The sequence below is a fragment of the Coregonus clupeaformis genome, chromosome 33 (assembly GCF_020615455.1).
Source record: "Coregonus clupeaformis isolate EN_2021a chromosome 33, ASM2061545v1, whole genome shotgun sequence".
Taxonomy (NCBI): domain Eukaryota; kingdom Metazoa; phylum Chordata; class Actinopteri; order Salmoniformes; family Salmonidae; genus Coregonus; species Coregonus clupeaformis.
This window is the reverse complement of record NC_059224.1, coordinates 35642444-35658759: the sequence shown is the minus strand read 5'-3', so window position 1 is coordinate 35658759 and position 16316 is coordinate 35642444. Positions and strand designations below refer to the sequence as shown.

Here is a 16316-nt window from a genome sequence, read left to right as displayed (position 1 = left end):
TGTAACTTTCTCACTAATCATTATTAACAATTCATTCATGATTATTCCGTAATCATGATAGCATCAACATTAATGTAAAAGTGTTCAGAAACATATTCTACTCTTATTTACAATAACAGGGACTACAAAATGACAATACATTATTTACCATTCATTTCTATTGGGCACAAAATGATCCGAAACACAACCAAAATAATTGCAAATGCATAAAGACATGTTTGTAGAGTCACAAGCTTGATGTAGTCACTGCATGCTAGGAATATGACACCAAATACTAAACTTTGACTAAATGTAACGCTATAAGTGATTTTGCCCAAATACCTATGACACCTTCAAATGGGGGGACTAAATACATAAGGTACATTAATTTCTAAACGGTAAAACGGATATGTATGAAAACGCCCTCAAAAAGAAAAAAGGGACATTCTGTACTGTTGCCTCAAAAAACATTTGATCTCAAATCCAAAATGCTAGAGTATAGAGCCAAATTAAAAGTTTTAGCACCACTGTCCAAATAAATACGTCCGGGAGTGAACATACACATACATCCTATATTGTCATGTTGAACAGACAGTTAATGTTGATGTTAAAGTGAAGCAAATACTTTTCTGCAGCAGAAACTGCACATCAGGAAGGCCGGGACAAACACAAATTCAGGAATGGCGATATTATTTACTTTAAATTAATTGAGCTTTTCTTCATACCAAAAAGCTGAGTCATGGTGAAAACAAAAATGATTGACATTTCCCACACACTGACAGCTCCATGGTAACGACGGGCGTTCATTACTAGAATAATTTCAAGTGGAACAATAAGGAATGAAGACGTGTAAAATATGTTTTTTTTCTAATTTTCCATTATGTATTATTTTTCTTGGCGAGGAAGGACGAGGAGCATCTCAGTTCTCTCCTTCCTCTCCAGCCTCTGGCTCATCTGCTGCGTTGTCAGATGTCCATAGCTGAAACACACAAGACAAAACACCATTAACAATGGACTGACCATCAGCATTTCAGAAGTCACAGACTAAAAATGTATGCACTCAGTGTATTGTAAGTCACTTTGGATAAAAGTAAAGCTAAATGGTATATTATACCTGTGCTCCACTTTGGTCAAATAATTTCAAACCCCTATTTCATAGCTAATCATTCACAAATGGCACTGCCTCCTGCTTGAGATTAAAACACTAAACTAAGATGCACACACACTAGAGGGGGTTGCAGTCACAGTGCCTGTGTGTGTGGGTGAATGGATGTGGGTGGGATGTGTTGCTGAAGTATCCAATCATGTCGCTCGGTGGAGGGAGGCAGGAGGGAACTTACTGTGAGGTTGTCTCTAAGCAGCTGCATGATGAGGGTGCTGTCTTTGTACGAGTCTTCGCTCAGCGTGTCGAGCTCGGCGATGGCGTCATCAAAGGCCTGCGAGCACACACACAAATAATAAATGGTTGATATATGCATATGAACAAGGAGATGAAAGGTGGAGAGAGAAAGAGAGGGAATATAATACAGCTCTGTGTCCCTGTATAGTACACCCCATTAATGGCACCGTATTCCCTATATAGTGCACTTCTTTTGACCAGAGCCATACAGGTCCTGGTCAAAAGAAAGCACTATATAGGGAATATGGTGCCATTTGGGACACCGCCAGTGTGGGCTTCTGTGTCGTTTTATCATCCTGACCTGTTTGGCCAGTGAGCAGGCCTTCTCTGGGGAGTTGAGGATCTCGTAGAAGAAGACAGAGAAGTTGAGGGCCAGGCCCAGGCGGATGGGGTGAGTGGGCTGCATCTCCTTCTTGCTGATGTCAAACGCCTCCTGGTAAGAGTCTTGAGAGTTGGATATCGTCCCTGTGGGAGAGGAGGGGAGTAAGAAGGAAACATTAAGACAGAGCTCCGACTCTAAAAACATTCTCTACATCCCAAATGGCACCCTATTCCTTATATAGCACACTACATTTCACCAAGGCCCATACGCTCAAAAGCAATTTGGGACGAAACCATTGTCTCGGTTTCATTTCACAACCTTTGTAAAATGTGACTTTGGTCAGGAAGTCATACTATGCCTCTAGGTATCGATCACTGCTGCAAATGGAGTCACTTTCCCTGTCAGCCTATCTGTAAGTGTTTCTGAGAGCTAGGCCTATATGAGATAATGGGCTTATAAATATCCTTTGTTGAGCACCAAAAGATACAAATAGTGCCGTGGCATCAAGAAAAACAAAGTACAAAAGAATCCCCTGATATGATCCATGTGGAGTGCCTGGCCTGGCTGCCAAAATAAGCCAGCAAGCGTTATGCTACTAACTGACTAGGCCTACATTTCAACTGTTAATTTGTAGCTAGTGCCAGACAGAGACACATCCTCCCTTCCCAGTTTCAACCCCCTCCATCTTCAGTTGGGGTGGGAGGGAGGGAAGAGACCCCCAGGGCAGCAGGGAGGGAACATTCATACACCCATCACCACGTTCAGAGCCCAAACTTACTCAGCCTGCAATAAAATCAACAAGCTTGCATCCCCTTAAGCTAGACGTCTGGATGGAGCTCCAACCCACAGAATGTATTTATATTGTTTTTCTCAGAGGGAGATGCATGCTTGAGTAAATGCTTGTTAAATACCTCCAAGGTCTATAATGATTTGAGGGGAATCAGGAGAACAAAACCAGATGTCTTATCAACACATACTGTCTGACAACAAAACAATATCAACAAACAAAAGATAACTGGTGAGCATCCCAAATGGCACCCTATTTATTTCCTATCTAGTACACTACGGTTGACCAGGGTCCAGGGCTTTGGTCAAAGTTAGTGCACTAAAGGGAATAGGGTGCCATTTGGGACGCAGAGCTGCTGTCCTCCCTGGTATACTGTCTGCTCTACAACATAATCATTTCATTTCCTTTCATGGTCAGACTACAACCTTATAAGCCCCCGTAATCCTTTCTACTACAACGCAGTTTATGATTGAGTCTTTCATCCACTGTGAACTCCTGGCTCCAGTTAAAGGGAGGGACAGGGAGGCCAGTGGCAGCTAGGGCTGGGAATTGACAGGGACCTCAGGATACGATATTATCACGATACTTAGGTGCTGATATGATCTGCATTGCGATTAGAATCGATACTACGATTTTATTGCGATTTGATGTTCCAAACATATTGCTCACTACATGTCTGCTGCAGAGAGACAAGAGAAAACTTGTTTTGATCAGTCAGGGAAATAAAAGTGCTGAAAACATGTTGGCTCACTATTTAAAAAGAAGATGGAGAACAAGCTATAGGATGAAAAATCCCAGAGTTTTAGTGCAGGTACAGCAGACTAGCACTAGTTAACGCTGCCTACAGTAGCCAAAAATAAAAATCAATACTTTGAGTCAAATATCGATATAATATATGTAACTATCAATCCCTCCCCCCACCCCTATATCTAGTCCCAAATTTAACCGGAGTCCCAAATGCCACCCTATTCCCTATATAGTGCACTACTTTTGACCAGGGCCCCTGGTCAAAAGTAGTGCACTATATAGGGAATAGGGTGCCATTTAGGACATGGACCATGTTCGAAAGTAGTGCACTATATGGAATAGGGTGCCATTTGGTACGTAGACTGATCAGTCCAGCAGCCCAGTACTTACCCTTCTTGTCGTCTCCGGAGGCCACCTCAGCCAGGTATCTGTAGTAGTCTCCCTTCATCTTCAAATAGAACACTTTGCTCTCCGCATTAGGAGCGTTTTCAATCAAATATTTGCTCAGCAGACCCTGAGGGAGAAAACCGACAGGAGGAGAGTTAACATTAATGTGAAGAACTCCATGTCTGAGTCTCAAATAGCACCCCTTCCTTACATAGTGCACTTGGGCCCTGGTCAAAATTAGTGCACTATATAGGGAAAAGGGTGCCATTTGGGACGTATTCCATCTCATTTTGTACACAGACTGGATTCCAAGACAGGCCACAGTTCAATAATTCAAATTGGAGGGAGAAAATAATTGGAAGAAACTTCAAGAAAAAAATGGTATATTTTTCATTAATATGACCTGCTTTGAAGAGGAGAGGGAAAATACTGTGGCGTCCAGAGAGGGAGTGCTTCTTCAGCAAGAGAAAATATCATTTACAAAAAAGAAAAAATAAGAGCAATAACTTTTTTGTCCCACCCATAAATGTGATGGACTCCTTCCTTTGGCCAGTGTTGCAGGATGACTCGGGTTAAAGATTCTTTGGAGTTACATTCTCGTAAACACACCAAAACACTCTACATGGCTGTCTCGCATATAAAAACATTGAATGAGTCCCAAATAGCACCCTATTCCCAGAACTGGTCAAAAGTAGTGCACTCTAAAGGGAATAGGGTGCCATTTGGGACGAAACCCTATTCATTATCGTAGCTGTACTTTATTGACTTATCCGTTGCCTCAGATTGTGGGTGTAACACACAAACAGGTTGTGGTTGCATTTACACGCACATTATACTGGTACGAAAGAATGAGCACTCTACAACCAGCTTCCTGTGTAATCTGAACAATCGTCTACTTCCTCTTAATAAGAGCATGCGGCTTACAGCGGTAGACAGAGTCCTGCCTAGAGACCACGTGTGGTAGGTAGCCTGGTCCCACATACATTTGTGCTCGTCTACTCCATAATTGTCATTGTCGAGTCAATCGTGTTTGGCATGGCAATGAGTGACAGGGAGTTGGCATGACAGCACTAACTGGCTCTAAGACTACACGTGTGGTAAGCTGTTATCTGCTCCCTGCATCTGTGGAGGTCAGTACTACAGCATGGTGAGGCCAATATTCAGTCCCAAGGAGGGAGGCAGGGAGGAATTACAATGACATCCCTTGTGTTTAATCTGTGTAGTGGGCGAACCCAGATAACGCAGTGAAAGATGCGGCGGCACAGAGATAACCCAGTGAAAGGCTTGAGTGAAGGTGATCCCAACTACAGGCTGCCGTTATTGCTGGCTCTCTAATACCTGATTATCAGGTCGGCATGACGACAATCTGACAGCCTGGGTGAGACGCACGGTGACAGCACTGACGTACAGGCAGGGCTGTTACGGTGACCGTACTTACAGCCACACTGGCAGTCACGAGTCATGACCACAGTCAAATTCCATGTGACTGTTGAGTCACGGTAACTAGGCTTCTCCAAAACTGCGCTCTATCTGGCTGGCATGAAAATGAACCGCGGGAAAAGCGCCCTCCACTCGCTATTCAAGTGCATACAGATGTCTTTTTTCCACTGTCCCTGTTCCGACAGGTGCATGATAAATGGCCCATTCTAAATCAAAACTAATTTCACACATACAGTACCAGTCAAAAGTTGACACACCTACTAATTTGTACTATTTTCAATATTGTAGAATAATAGTGAAGACATCAAAACTATAACATAACACATATGGAATCATGTGTAACCAAGAAAGTGTGCACATTCTTGGCATTCTCTCAACCAGCTTCATGAGGTAGTCACCTGGAATGCATTTCAATTAACAGGTGTGCCTTCTTAAATTTCAATTTGTGAAATGTATTTCCTTCTTAATGTGTTTGAGCCAATCAGTTGTGTTGTGACAAGGTAGGGGTGGTATACAAAAGATAGCCCTATTTGGTAAAAGACCAAGTCCATATTATGGCAAGAACAGCTCAAATAAGCAAAGAGAAACGACAGTCCATCATTACTTTAAGACATGAAGGTCAGTCAATTCGGAACATTTCAAGAACTTTGAAAGTTTCTTCAAGTGCAGTCACAAAAACCATCAAGCGCTATGATGAAACTGGCTTTCATGAGGACCACCACAGGAAAGAAAGACCCAGAGTTACCTCTGCTGCAGAGGATAAGTTCATTAGAGTTACCAGCCTCAGAAATTGCAGCCCAAATAAATGCTTCACAGAGTTCAAGTAACAGACACATCTCAACATTACAGGCAAATCTTGTCTGCTAAATGAACTAGTGTAACCCACAGCCATATGGCATAGCCAGATCAGGGCCTAACATAAGGACGACTTAGAATATGCTATTCTAGAGCCTCCCGAGTGGCGCAGCGGTCTAAGGCGTCACAACAGACCCGGGTTCGATCCCAGGCTGTGCCCGGGAATCCCATAGGGCGGTGCACAATTGGCCGGGTTTGGCCAGGGGGGCTTTACATGGCTCATCGCGCTCTAGTGACTCCTTGTGGTGGGCCGGGCGCCTGCAGGCTGACCTCGGCCGTCAGTTGAGCGGTGTTTCTGCCGACACATTTGTGCAGCTGGCTTCTGGGTTAAGCGGGGTGGGTGTTAAGAAGCGCGGTTAGGCGGGGTCATGTTTTGGAGGACGCATGACTCGACCTTCGCCTGTTGGCGAATTACAGCGATGAGACAAGATCGAAAAAGGGGGTAAAAGACAAGAGGCGAAGGTCGAGTCATGTTCTTCTGAAATAGGCTACATTTTCTTCATATCATGTTTCTTTATACCTGCCTAAAATAAATAATGGATTTATTGTGATGGTGTAAGCTATATTAAACAGACTTTTTAAAATGTGGATGTTCGAGGTCTGCATCAGTGGCTTGTAGGCAATGCGTAAAAGCCCAGAGATGCTAAACGTGTTTATGTTAATTTCAGTTACTGGCCCAATGCTCTAACCGCTACGCTACCTGCCGCCCTCATTACACCTACATCATACTACTGTTGTAGATATGCACAGACCGAGGGGAGATACTTTGGGATTTTGGCAATGAGGCCCTTTATCTACTTCCATTTCCATTTACGTCATTTAGCAGACGCTCTTATCCAGAGCGACTTACAAATTGGTGCATTCACCAATAACACACTAATGCTAAGTCCCAGCAACTACAAAAACAAAACAAAAATCAATGACTGAACAAACCAAATGGCGGTACAGACGTATGCCTACGCAATTCCTTAGAGCCTTGTGGATATCTTGCAGTTTGAAAGAAGTCTGCATACAGTTTGAAGGAAGTTGCTAACTAGCGCTAGCGCAATTGCTAGCGTTAATTGGCAACTTCCTTCAAACTGCACACAGAGACATACAAATGGTATTCATGAGTTCATCTGACTCTGGGAAGTAGATAAAAGGGCCTCATTGCCAAAATCCTGAAGTATCCCTTTAACTGTACAGCTTAACTGCTGCTTGTTCTGAGATGTCACTTGCTGACACATGCACGCACTTCAGCCGCACAGCAAACCCAGGAAATGGGCTGAACCGGCCGCCATTTCCTCTGAGTGGCATCATCACCACAAACATCCTTAGAGAGGCACTCCTCTATCCTCAGCGCTGAACAGGTGTGTGCACGCACAGCAAGTGTGTGTGTGTGTGTTAGTAGCAGGCCAATGAAGCCGAGGTCCCTCTCCTCAAAGGCTCATGGCATGATTCAGCACCTCTAACTGAACATTTTAATAGGCAAAATAAAAACCTCATAATCAGGCCTGACAGTTCTAGTGGAGAGCTCACTTATCGACTCCTCAAATGAACATGCTGGGTCAAGACTTATTGAATTATACACCAATTCTATAATTTCTCTGCTGCCATCCTCTATGGCTCTGTCCCAAATTTCAGGGGACCGAGTGGCACAGCGGTCTAAGGCACTGCATAGCAGTGCTAGAGGCGTCACTACAGACCCGGGTTCGATCCCGGGCTGTATCACAACTGGCTGTGATCGGGAGTCCCATAGGGCGGCGCACAATTGGCCCTTGGCCCAGCATCATCAGGGTTAGGGGAGGATTTGGCCAGGGTAGGCCGTCATTGTAAATAAGAATTTGTTCTTAACTGACTTGCCTAGTTAAATAAAGGTTAAATACATTTTCTTAAAATGACACTATTTCCTATTTAGTTCACTACTTTTGACCAGGATCAAAAAAATAGTGCACTATGTAGGGAATAGGGGGGCCATTTGGGACGTAGACTATTTCTGCCAGTTTGACCTTATCCCTGGAGGGAGGGTGGGAATCAGGACAGAATCAATATTTTCTCTCCCTATTGTCACCAGCAACCTTCACAGATAATGAGGGGAGGAATGTGTACACCTCCCTACCGCCTCCCAACAAACAGGTGCTCAGACATTCAGTATACGTCCCAAATGGCACCCTATTCTCTATATGGCGCACTAGGGCACTATAAAGGGCATAGGGTGCCATTTGGGACACAGCCATTCCAACAGAGCACTGGGCCCTGTCATGTGGTCAACCCTAACACTTACCTAATATTGGCTTTCCCTCTATACAACAAGTGTGAGTCACTGACCTCTCTATGCACCTGAACAACCAAGCAGCAGGAGCATGTGAAATAAGGTGAAAGTGGATGACGCTGTAGTGCCATACTGTGACCACTGAGCTTGAGTCATTTCATAGTCTAGCTACATTTAGACGGTCATCGGACCAAAGCAGATGGCATATCCCCGTTATTCATGGTGACGAGAGCAAACGAACAGCATCACTTGCAGTAGCACAGAGAAAAACAAAATGCTACCAGTCCCATTGAGCATAACAGATTCTCCAGTATCAGCAGCAGCATATTATGCAGTCATTATAAACATTGGTCAAGTCAGTATCCTTATGGGTTTGTATAGGTTCATGAGCAGCTTACCGTAGGTTACACAAATCCAGCCTGGTCCCAGATCTGTTTGTGCTGGTGCCAACTCCATGCATGTGGTAAAGAGATCATTGGAACGCAGAACGTGGGGGGGATAGAAGGAGGCAGTCATTGGCGCCCAGTCAAAAAAAGCTGAGTATGGATATTAGTCAAATCCGTCATGATAACAGGCCCACAAGGTGGTTAATAAAATCCCATTTGGATTGGCTGTTTTTGCTGTATAATACTTAGAAGAAGTTGTCCTTTTCGGGTTTAGAAAAAATGTCTGCTAAATGCTAACTCCCGTTCGTATAAGCTGGTAACAAAGCTAGCATATAGAAATCAGTGGTGGTAGTTGAAGGCGTTTTTAAGTGTAGGCTAATGCAGTTGATTGGTGACGATGACATGAACATGTATTGGGGTTGACATCTAAACAAGCATTATACTCCGATTTGTACCCCAACATTGTGTGAAATAGACAAACAATAACTAAATGTAGGCTAATTTGATGGACGGTGATGAGGAGATTCTGGATTTATCCCCCACAGGGGGGGGACGCTTGGCTGGCGTTGTCATTGTTTTGGTCAAATTCCATTGACATCTTTACCACGTGTATTGCTGAAATTGTCAAGCCAAACATGGCATGACAATGAGTTGGCGTGACAGCACAGACAGACTGGCAATACAAATCACCTACTGTAACCGATGTGTGATAACGTGACGAGGCACACATTTCACTATCCCTGCGTGTACATACTACCTAGAGTACGTAATAACATACATACTTATTATGTAATACGAGGCTGGAGCATGAAGTCACTAGCCCAGAGGGGCCCTGTGTAGAGCAGAGCACTCGAACAGATGGCCAGTGCAGAATTAGAGCACCCAGATGCTGCTCAGCCAGTGTGTGCGCTAGCTCAGCGTTGAGCCTGCACACTAGGCTACATCCTCAATGAACATCCGAGTCTGTCAGGGTTACAGCTTCCTATACACAGAGGACAGGAAGTGACACAGCAGGATGATGATTATGTGTCGTTCTTATTTAAATTTGATTTTTTTGTTTTTTATTTGACAGGTGTAGCTATAGAAGGGAGACATAGGCTGAAGACGGGGATTGAACCCTGGTCTCCAGTGGGGAGGCGTGTACATGTGGCTTGTGCCGAGAGTATTACCCACTTGACCACAGCTCTGCACGCCATATGCACTGAGTATACCAAACATTAGGAACACCTTTCTAATATTGAGTTGCACCCCCCCCTCAGAACAGCCTCAATTCGTCAGGGCATGTAGTCCACAAGGTGTTGAAAGCTTTCCACAGGGATGCTGGCCCATGTTGACGCCAATGCTTCCCACAGTTGTGTCAAGTTGGCTGGATGTTCTTTGGGTGGTGGACCATTCTTGATACACACGGGAAACTGTTGAGTGTGAAAAGCCCAGCAGTGTTCAGTTCTTGACACATACCGGTGCACCTGGCACCTACTACCTACTACCATATCCCATTCAAAAAGGCACTTAAATATTTTGTCTTGCCCATTCACCCTCTGAACGGCACACATACACAATCCATGCCTCAATTGTCTCAAGGCTTAAAAATCCTTCTTTAACCTGTCTCCTCCCTTTCATCTACACTGATTGAAGTCAATTTAACAAGTGACATCAATAAGGGATCATAGCTTTCACCTGGATTCACCTGGTCAGTCTATGTCATGGAAAGAGCAGGTGTTCTAATGGTTTTGTACACTCAGTGTATGTCGGTTAAGTTTAGGGCCTGTGTGGATGAGAGCTTGGATTGCCTCGATGAACAGCCTGACACCCCCTATCACAGCCCAGATCAAAAGGGTGTAAAGACTAGAGCAATGCTTCCCAACTCCAGTCTTAGAGTACCCCCAACATCACACATTTTATTGTAGCCCCAGACAAACTCACCTGATTCAACTCATTGAGGGCTTGATAATTAGTTGACAAGTTGAATCAGGTGCGCTTGTCCAGGGCTACAACAGAAATGTGTACTACTGGAGGACTGGAGTTGGGAAACACTGGAATAGATGGACCCGTCTGGATTACTGGTAATCGGCTTTAATCCACCAGGGTGCTTGATCTAAGCCTGATCTACAAGAGATGCAATACAATAACTGAGCTTTTCCTCCATCACCAAACACCTAGAATTAAGTGTGTACTCCACAATTGAGGACAACTGTAAAAGACCAACATGTGCTCAGGGCTAGTGTCTCCCTTGCTATATGTCAAAGGTCTCAGACACAGCCTGTTGAATGAAGACACTGCCATACATGTTCCCTTTTTGACAGGAAACCAATGAGTGTTAATGCCCACCCCCAAATGTCACTACAGACAGAGCGCCAGACAGACTGCAATACATGTGGCTTTAGTGGTGAGGTAGTCCATTTCCACATTATAGAATTCTTCCTCTGGGAGTGTTGAGGATGTGCATTAGGTTGTTCTAAAGTAGACTAGCCAGGCTTTTAGAACCGATCTGCCCCCTTTCCTTTGGGACCCTGGGTCTGCGTCCCAAATGGTATCCTATTCCCTACATAGTGCATTACCTCTGTACAGAGCCTCATCGGCCCTGGCCAAAAGAAGTGCACTATATAGAGAATAGGGTGCCATTAGGGACGCAGTCCACGCTGTTCGGAGGGATAAACTGAAAAATACAGCTAAGCTTCGCACAAGCATATCTTCATATGCCAACAGCACTAATATATCTGCCCTATTTAAAGCATGACGGTGACGCATTACACAGAGGGTTATTGAGCTGGTTGAGTAGTTAACAATAGAGAGTAGTACTACACACACACACACAAGCTGAATACAGTGAGAAAAATGGGACGGTCATGCACTACTAATGAGACAAACTCAGTCTTGTTTTAAGCTTTAGGTGAGTATGTCAAGAATGCAGTTGACAGAGACACCACCCAGGGTGTTGCATGAGTCTTCTGCTATGACTGGGGCCTGGTCGGATAACTCAAGAGCTTCTGCTCTTTTCTATCCATATCTACCCGTCGGACGGGGGGCAGGTAGGCAGCTATGATTACAAGAGTAAATCATGCTCCAGTGGATAAACTGGCCACTCCAGCAGCATGAAGAATTCCAAGTAAATTAGCCTTCTTTGCCATTCAGCCCATAGTATCAGCACACCTTGGTGTTAAACCGTGTCTGTTAAAGTGGATGAACATTAGGGGGCTGTGGCAACAGCACGTAATCTAAGAGAGATTACAGGTGCCGTCTCTCACCGCGGCCACACCCACTCAAGCCCTGCAGACAGGTGCAACAATAAACTCTCCCAGAGTGACAGTAGATAAGACAGCAATGCAAACGGGTCAGGCAACTTCCAGCCAACACTAGGATTCTGTCTCAAATGGCACCCTATCCACTACTTTTTACCAGAGCCCTATATGGGCTTGAATAGTGTGCCATTTGGGATGCAGAAACAGCCATTCTGGATAACAAAGAACTGAGGGACAGGAAATGTAAAGAACAACTAAGAACCTTCCAGTACAAAACCAAAAATAAAATGGCCTTCGATTGAAAAAAAAAAGGGTAGGTGGGCAGGGGTCACAGATTCTTTAAAATGTAGCGACAGGATTATGGCGGTGCTGTACCACAACAAGTCCAATACAACTGCTTAGTATTATCGTAACTTGTCTAGATGCTCCAACATCCCCACCGGAGGCCCAGTTCACATACTGCTGTTCTGCATCATTTGATCTGGCATATCAAAGTCAAGCAGCCAATCCAACAAAACATCAGTCTACCAAGTAGAGCCCATTATTATGTGGACATTTGCCATGCCCTTTGACTCAGAATGTCTGACTGTTCTGTTGACAACCCTAATAAACTATTCAGTGAAATTTAAAGAGGAAGGAAAGAGGTGCTGCCTGCCTTTACGGCCAGTGCCTGCCCTGCAACACATACAGTGCATTCGGAAAGTATTCACACCCCTTCACTTTTTCCACATTGTGCTACATCACAGCCTTATTCTAAAATGGAATCTTCAATCTACACACAATACCCCATAATGACAAAGTGAAAATGTATTAAAAATAAACAGAAATTCCTTCTTTACATAAGTATTCAGACCCTTTGCTATGAGACTCGAAATTGAGCTCAGGTGCTTCCTGTTTCCACTGATCATCCTTGAGATGTTTCTACATCTTGATTGGAGTCCACCTGTGATGAATTCAATTGATTGGACATGATTTGGAAAGGCACACACCTGTCTATATTAAAAAGGTCCCACAGTTGACAGTGCATGTCAGAGAAAAAACCAAGCCATTAGGTCGAAGGAATTGGCAGTAGCACTCCGAGAAAGGATTGTGTCGAGGCACAGTTCTGGGGAAGGGTACCCCAAAAAATTCTGCAGCATTGAAGGTCCCCAAGAACACAGTGGCCTCCATCATTTTTAAATGGAAGAAGTTTGGAACCACCAAGACTCTTCCTAGAGCTGGCCGCCCGGCCAAACTGACAACCATCTCTGCTACACTCCACCAATCAGATCTTTATGGTAGAGTGGCCAGACGGAAGCTACTCCTCAGTAAAACGCACATGACAGCCCACTTGGAGTTTGCCAAAAGGCACCTAAAGGACTCTCAGACCATGAGAAACAAGACTATCTGGTCTGATGAAACCAAGATTGAACTCTTTGGCCTGAATGCCAAGCGTCACGTCTGGAGGAAACCTGGCACCATCTCTACGGTAAAGCATGGTGGTGGCAGCATCATGCTGTGGGGGTGTTTTTCAGCGGCAGGGACTGGGAGACTAGTCAGGACCGAGGGAAAGATGAACGGAGCAAAGTAAAGAGATATCCTTGATGAAAACCTGCTCCAGAGCGCTCAGGACCTCAGACTGGGGCAAAAGTTCAACTTCCAACAGGACAACGACCCTAAGCGCACAGCCAAGACAACGCAGGAGTGGCTTTGGGACAAGTCTCTGAATGTCCTCGAGTGACCCAGCCAGAGCCAGGACTGGAACCCGATCGAACATCTCTGGAGAGACCTGAAAATTGCTGTGCAGCAACACTCCCCATCCAACCTGACAGAGCTTGAGGAGAAACGTACAGGTGCGCCAAGCTTGTAGTGTCATACCCAAGAAGACTCAAGGCTGTAATTGCTGCCAAAGGTGCTTCAACAAAGTACTGAGTAAAGGGTCTGAATACTTATGTAAATGTGATACGTTTTTTTATTTCTTATTTTTTGTGCAAAAAAAAGAAATGTGTTTTTGCTTTGTCATTATGGAGTATTATGTGTAGATTGAGGGGGTTAAAGCAATTTAAACCATGTTTGAATGAGGATGTAACGTAACAAAATGAGAAAAAGTCAAGGGGTCTGAATACTTTCTGAATGCACTGTATTGATTGTGAGCAGCAGTGGAAAGGGGAGGTCATTCCACTGCGGCTCAGATAATCAATTGGTGCAGCCTTTCTGCATAGTTTCAGATGAACATCACACCAATAGAAGCACCGCAATGTTAAAGTCCATGAATGAGAGGCAGCATCGCATTAGTGGAAACCAAGACTGTTCCCAGGGCAAGTTTTAGCTAGATCGTCTGAGACAATTTTTGCATTTTAACCTGCCATGTTAATTCTCCTAACCTGCTGCTTAAGTTCTAACCTGCTACGAAAAGTAACTTCTGCTAGTCAAAACCGGCAGACCCGCTCGGAGAACAGTCTGTCTTGGTTTCCACTAATGCAATACAGCAAACAAAGGACTTATAGGACTGCTCTATTGTGCACTACTAGTAAAGATATTATTGTCATACAGAGGGAGGATACAGACTCAACCAAATCATCATCTAATTTCCAAAGAATAAAATGGATGACAGCTTTTGCTCTCCTCAGCCTCACAGAAACAGTGAGGATTTGTTGGTGATTCTATATATCTATATATCTATCAAGAAGCTTTTTATATCACGAGTGACCCCATTTATTGCTTGTGCTGAGCCCCCAGGCTCAGACATGTTTTCTTGTGGTCGTCGCAGACAGTGTGTCCTCAATTTCCACCAGAGAAGGTGAACTGGGTAAATCAAATCTGGTTCTCTCAAAGCCATACATGCCCACTCATTCTGGCTGGCAGAAAAACATTAACTCACCAATACATCGTTGCAGATGTCTCGTAACTCGGTCTCCACCTTATCCCGGTACTCCTTGACCATCGGAAGCTTTTTGTCGCTGCCCTCGGTCTTCTGCTCGATTGCGGAGATGACCCGCCATGCGGACCTCCGGGCCCCGACAACGTTCTTGTAGGCGACTGAGAGAAGATTCCTCTCCTCGCACGACAGCTCAGCCCCCTTTTCAGTTACCTCCTTCATGGACGAAGCCATGTCGTCGTAACGCTCAGCCTGCTCCGCCAGCTTGGCTTTCTGAATCAGCTCCGTTTTCTCCATATTTATGTGTTATTTGATGTTCAAACTGTCACTCGCAGTTTCAAATACAGTCCCAAGAGAGGGGAAGGAAGGGGACAAAGATGTGGGGATAGATCGTTTAGAACGATAGTTATTTCTAATCGTTGGACAGGTGAATGGAGGTACAGGTATGTTATCCAGACAGGGACACCTGGGGAGGAAAATGAGATGATCGTTTAGGATGGTGACTGCATGCACACAACTGTAATGATGAAGTTGGTTGGTTAGTTAACCTTTTACAAAAACAAATACATTAAATAGTTGACTTGTTAATATAACATTAGCTAGCTGGGAAACAGCCCTGGCTTGACACCTACTCCGACTACGGCACACAGCTTTCACTCCCAGCGTCAAGCCAACTCACTGTCAACTCAGTCACTCATGGTCGTGAGCGACACAGTTCGGTGAAATGACACTAGCCAGACAATGTTGTGTAACCTTCCCGCTTCCCCAATACTACAGTAACTTTAATACTTTTTAAACGTATGCTACCAATTTGTTAGTTAACGTTTGCCAACTATCTGCAGCTGAGGCTAGCCAGGCAGATATAGTCTGCTAACTAGCTGGCTAAAGCAACGTAACTAACGTTCCTCTTCTAACTAACGTTACAGTTATACTGTACTAGTAAAATTGTTCGACGGATATGTTGTAATTCACTTGACTTGTTTAATATATCCTAATGTTACAACTTCTGCCATCTCATTTACATTTTAGTCATTTAGCAGACGCTCTTATCCAGAGCGACTTACATTTACAGCAAGTGTGATGGTTTGCCCAATATCCAAATGTGATTGCCTAACAAGCGAACGTTAACTTGTTAGCTAGATGGCTGTCTGGCTGCAGTAAATAGCGCGACACCGAATAATTTTTCTGAACCACTGGCTGGACCGCAGTGGCAACCACACCACACACCGTAAGCTAACTAGCCATAGATAGACAGTTTACATTTCCTTACAAGATTGGAACAATCGAACTATATCTTAAATATAGTAACCTAGCTACACATTAATTTCCAAGATATAAAGAAGAAGCTATATTTCCCTACCTTTAGTTAGCTAGGTGGTTCCGATCCGCCACTCCGAGTAGATACGCTTTGAGCTTCAGGCAGCGGAAAAAAATCTACGCCTTCAACCAAACTGGCCAAAGGGCGTGTCCAACGAAACAATAGCCCTATGAGAACCCGTCTTTGAATCGGATCAACCCTTCACGTTTCAAAATATCAACTAATAGGATGATAGCGCGGGGAAAGAAGGCGGGCTTTTTGAGCCCACTGGGTTTCCGCCAATGGGAGAATTTGTTTTGCATGACCCGGTGCCCCAGTTAGCGGAGTAGGTACATTTTAGACCATTCCA

At 44.4% G+C, this 16316-nt stretch overlaps 1 protein-coding gene across 1 annotated transcript; it reads right to left on the bottom strand.

The window, feature by feature from the left end:
* Window positions 1-559: 559 nt before the first annotated feature.
* On the bottom strand, window positions 560-16115 carry LOC121566827 (14-3-3 protein zeta-like). The gene is made up of 6 exons (XM_045210262.1): window positions 16010-16115; window positions 14653-15115; window positions 3625-3748; window positions 1680-1843; window positions 1320-1415; window positions 560-958 (listed from the first exon to the last, which is right to left on the bottom strand). Exons 2-6 carry the CDS (start codon window positions 14944-14946, stop codon window positions 899-901), a joined length of 738 nt encoding a protein of 245 aa, XP_045066197.1. The 5' UTR covers window positions 14947-15115; window positions 16010-16115; the 3' UTR covers window positions 560-898.
* Window positions 16116-16316: the final 201 nt, after the last annotated feature.

Excerpts from the sequence above, each read along its gene's own strand:
- LOC121566827 (XM_045210262.1), bottom strand. The coding sequence starts at position 14,946 with ATGGAGAAAACGGAGCTGATTCAGAAAGCCAAGCTGGCGGAGCAGGCT. Across the intron at positions 1,844-3,624 it reads CTCCGGAGACGACAAGAAGG|GGACGATATCCAACTCTCAA; the intron begins GTAAGTACTGGG and ends CCTCTCCCACAG. Across the intron at positions 959-1,319 it reads TGCTTAGAGACAACCTCACA|CTATGGACATCTGACAACGC; the intron begins GTAAGTTCCCTC and ends TGTGTGTTTCAG.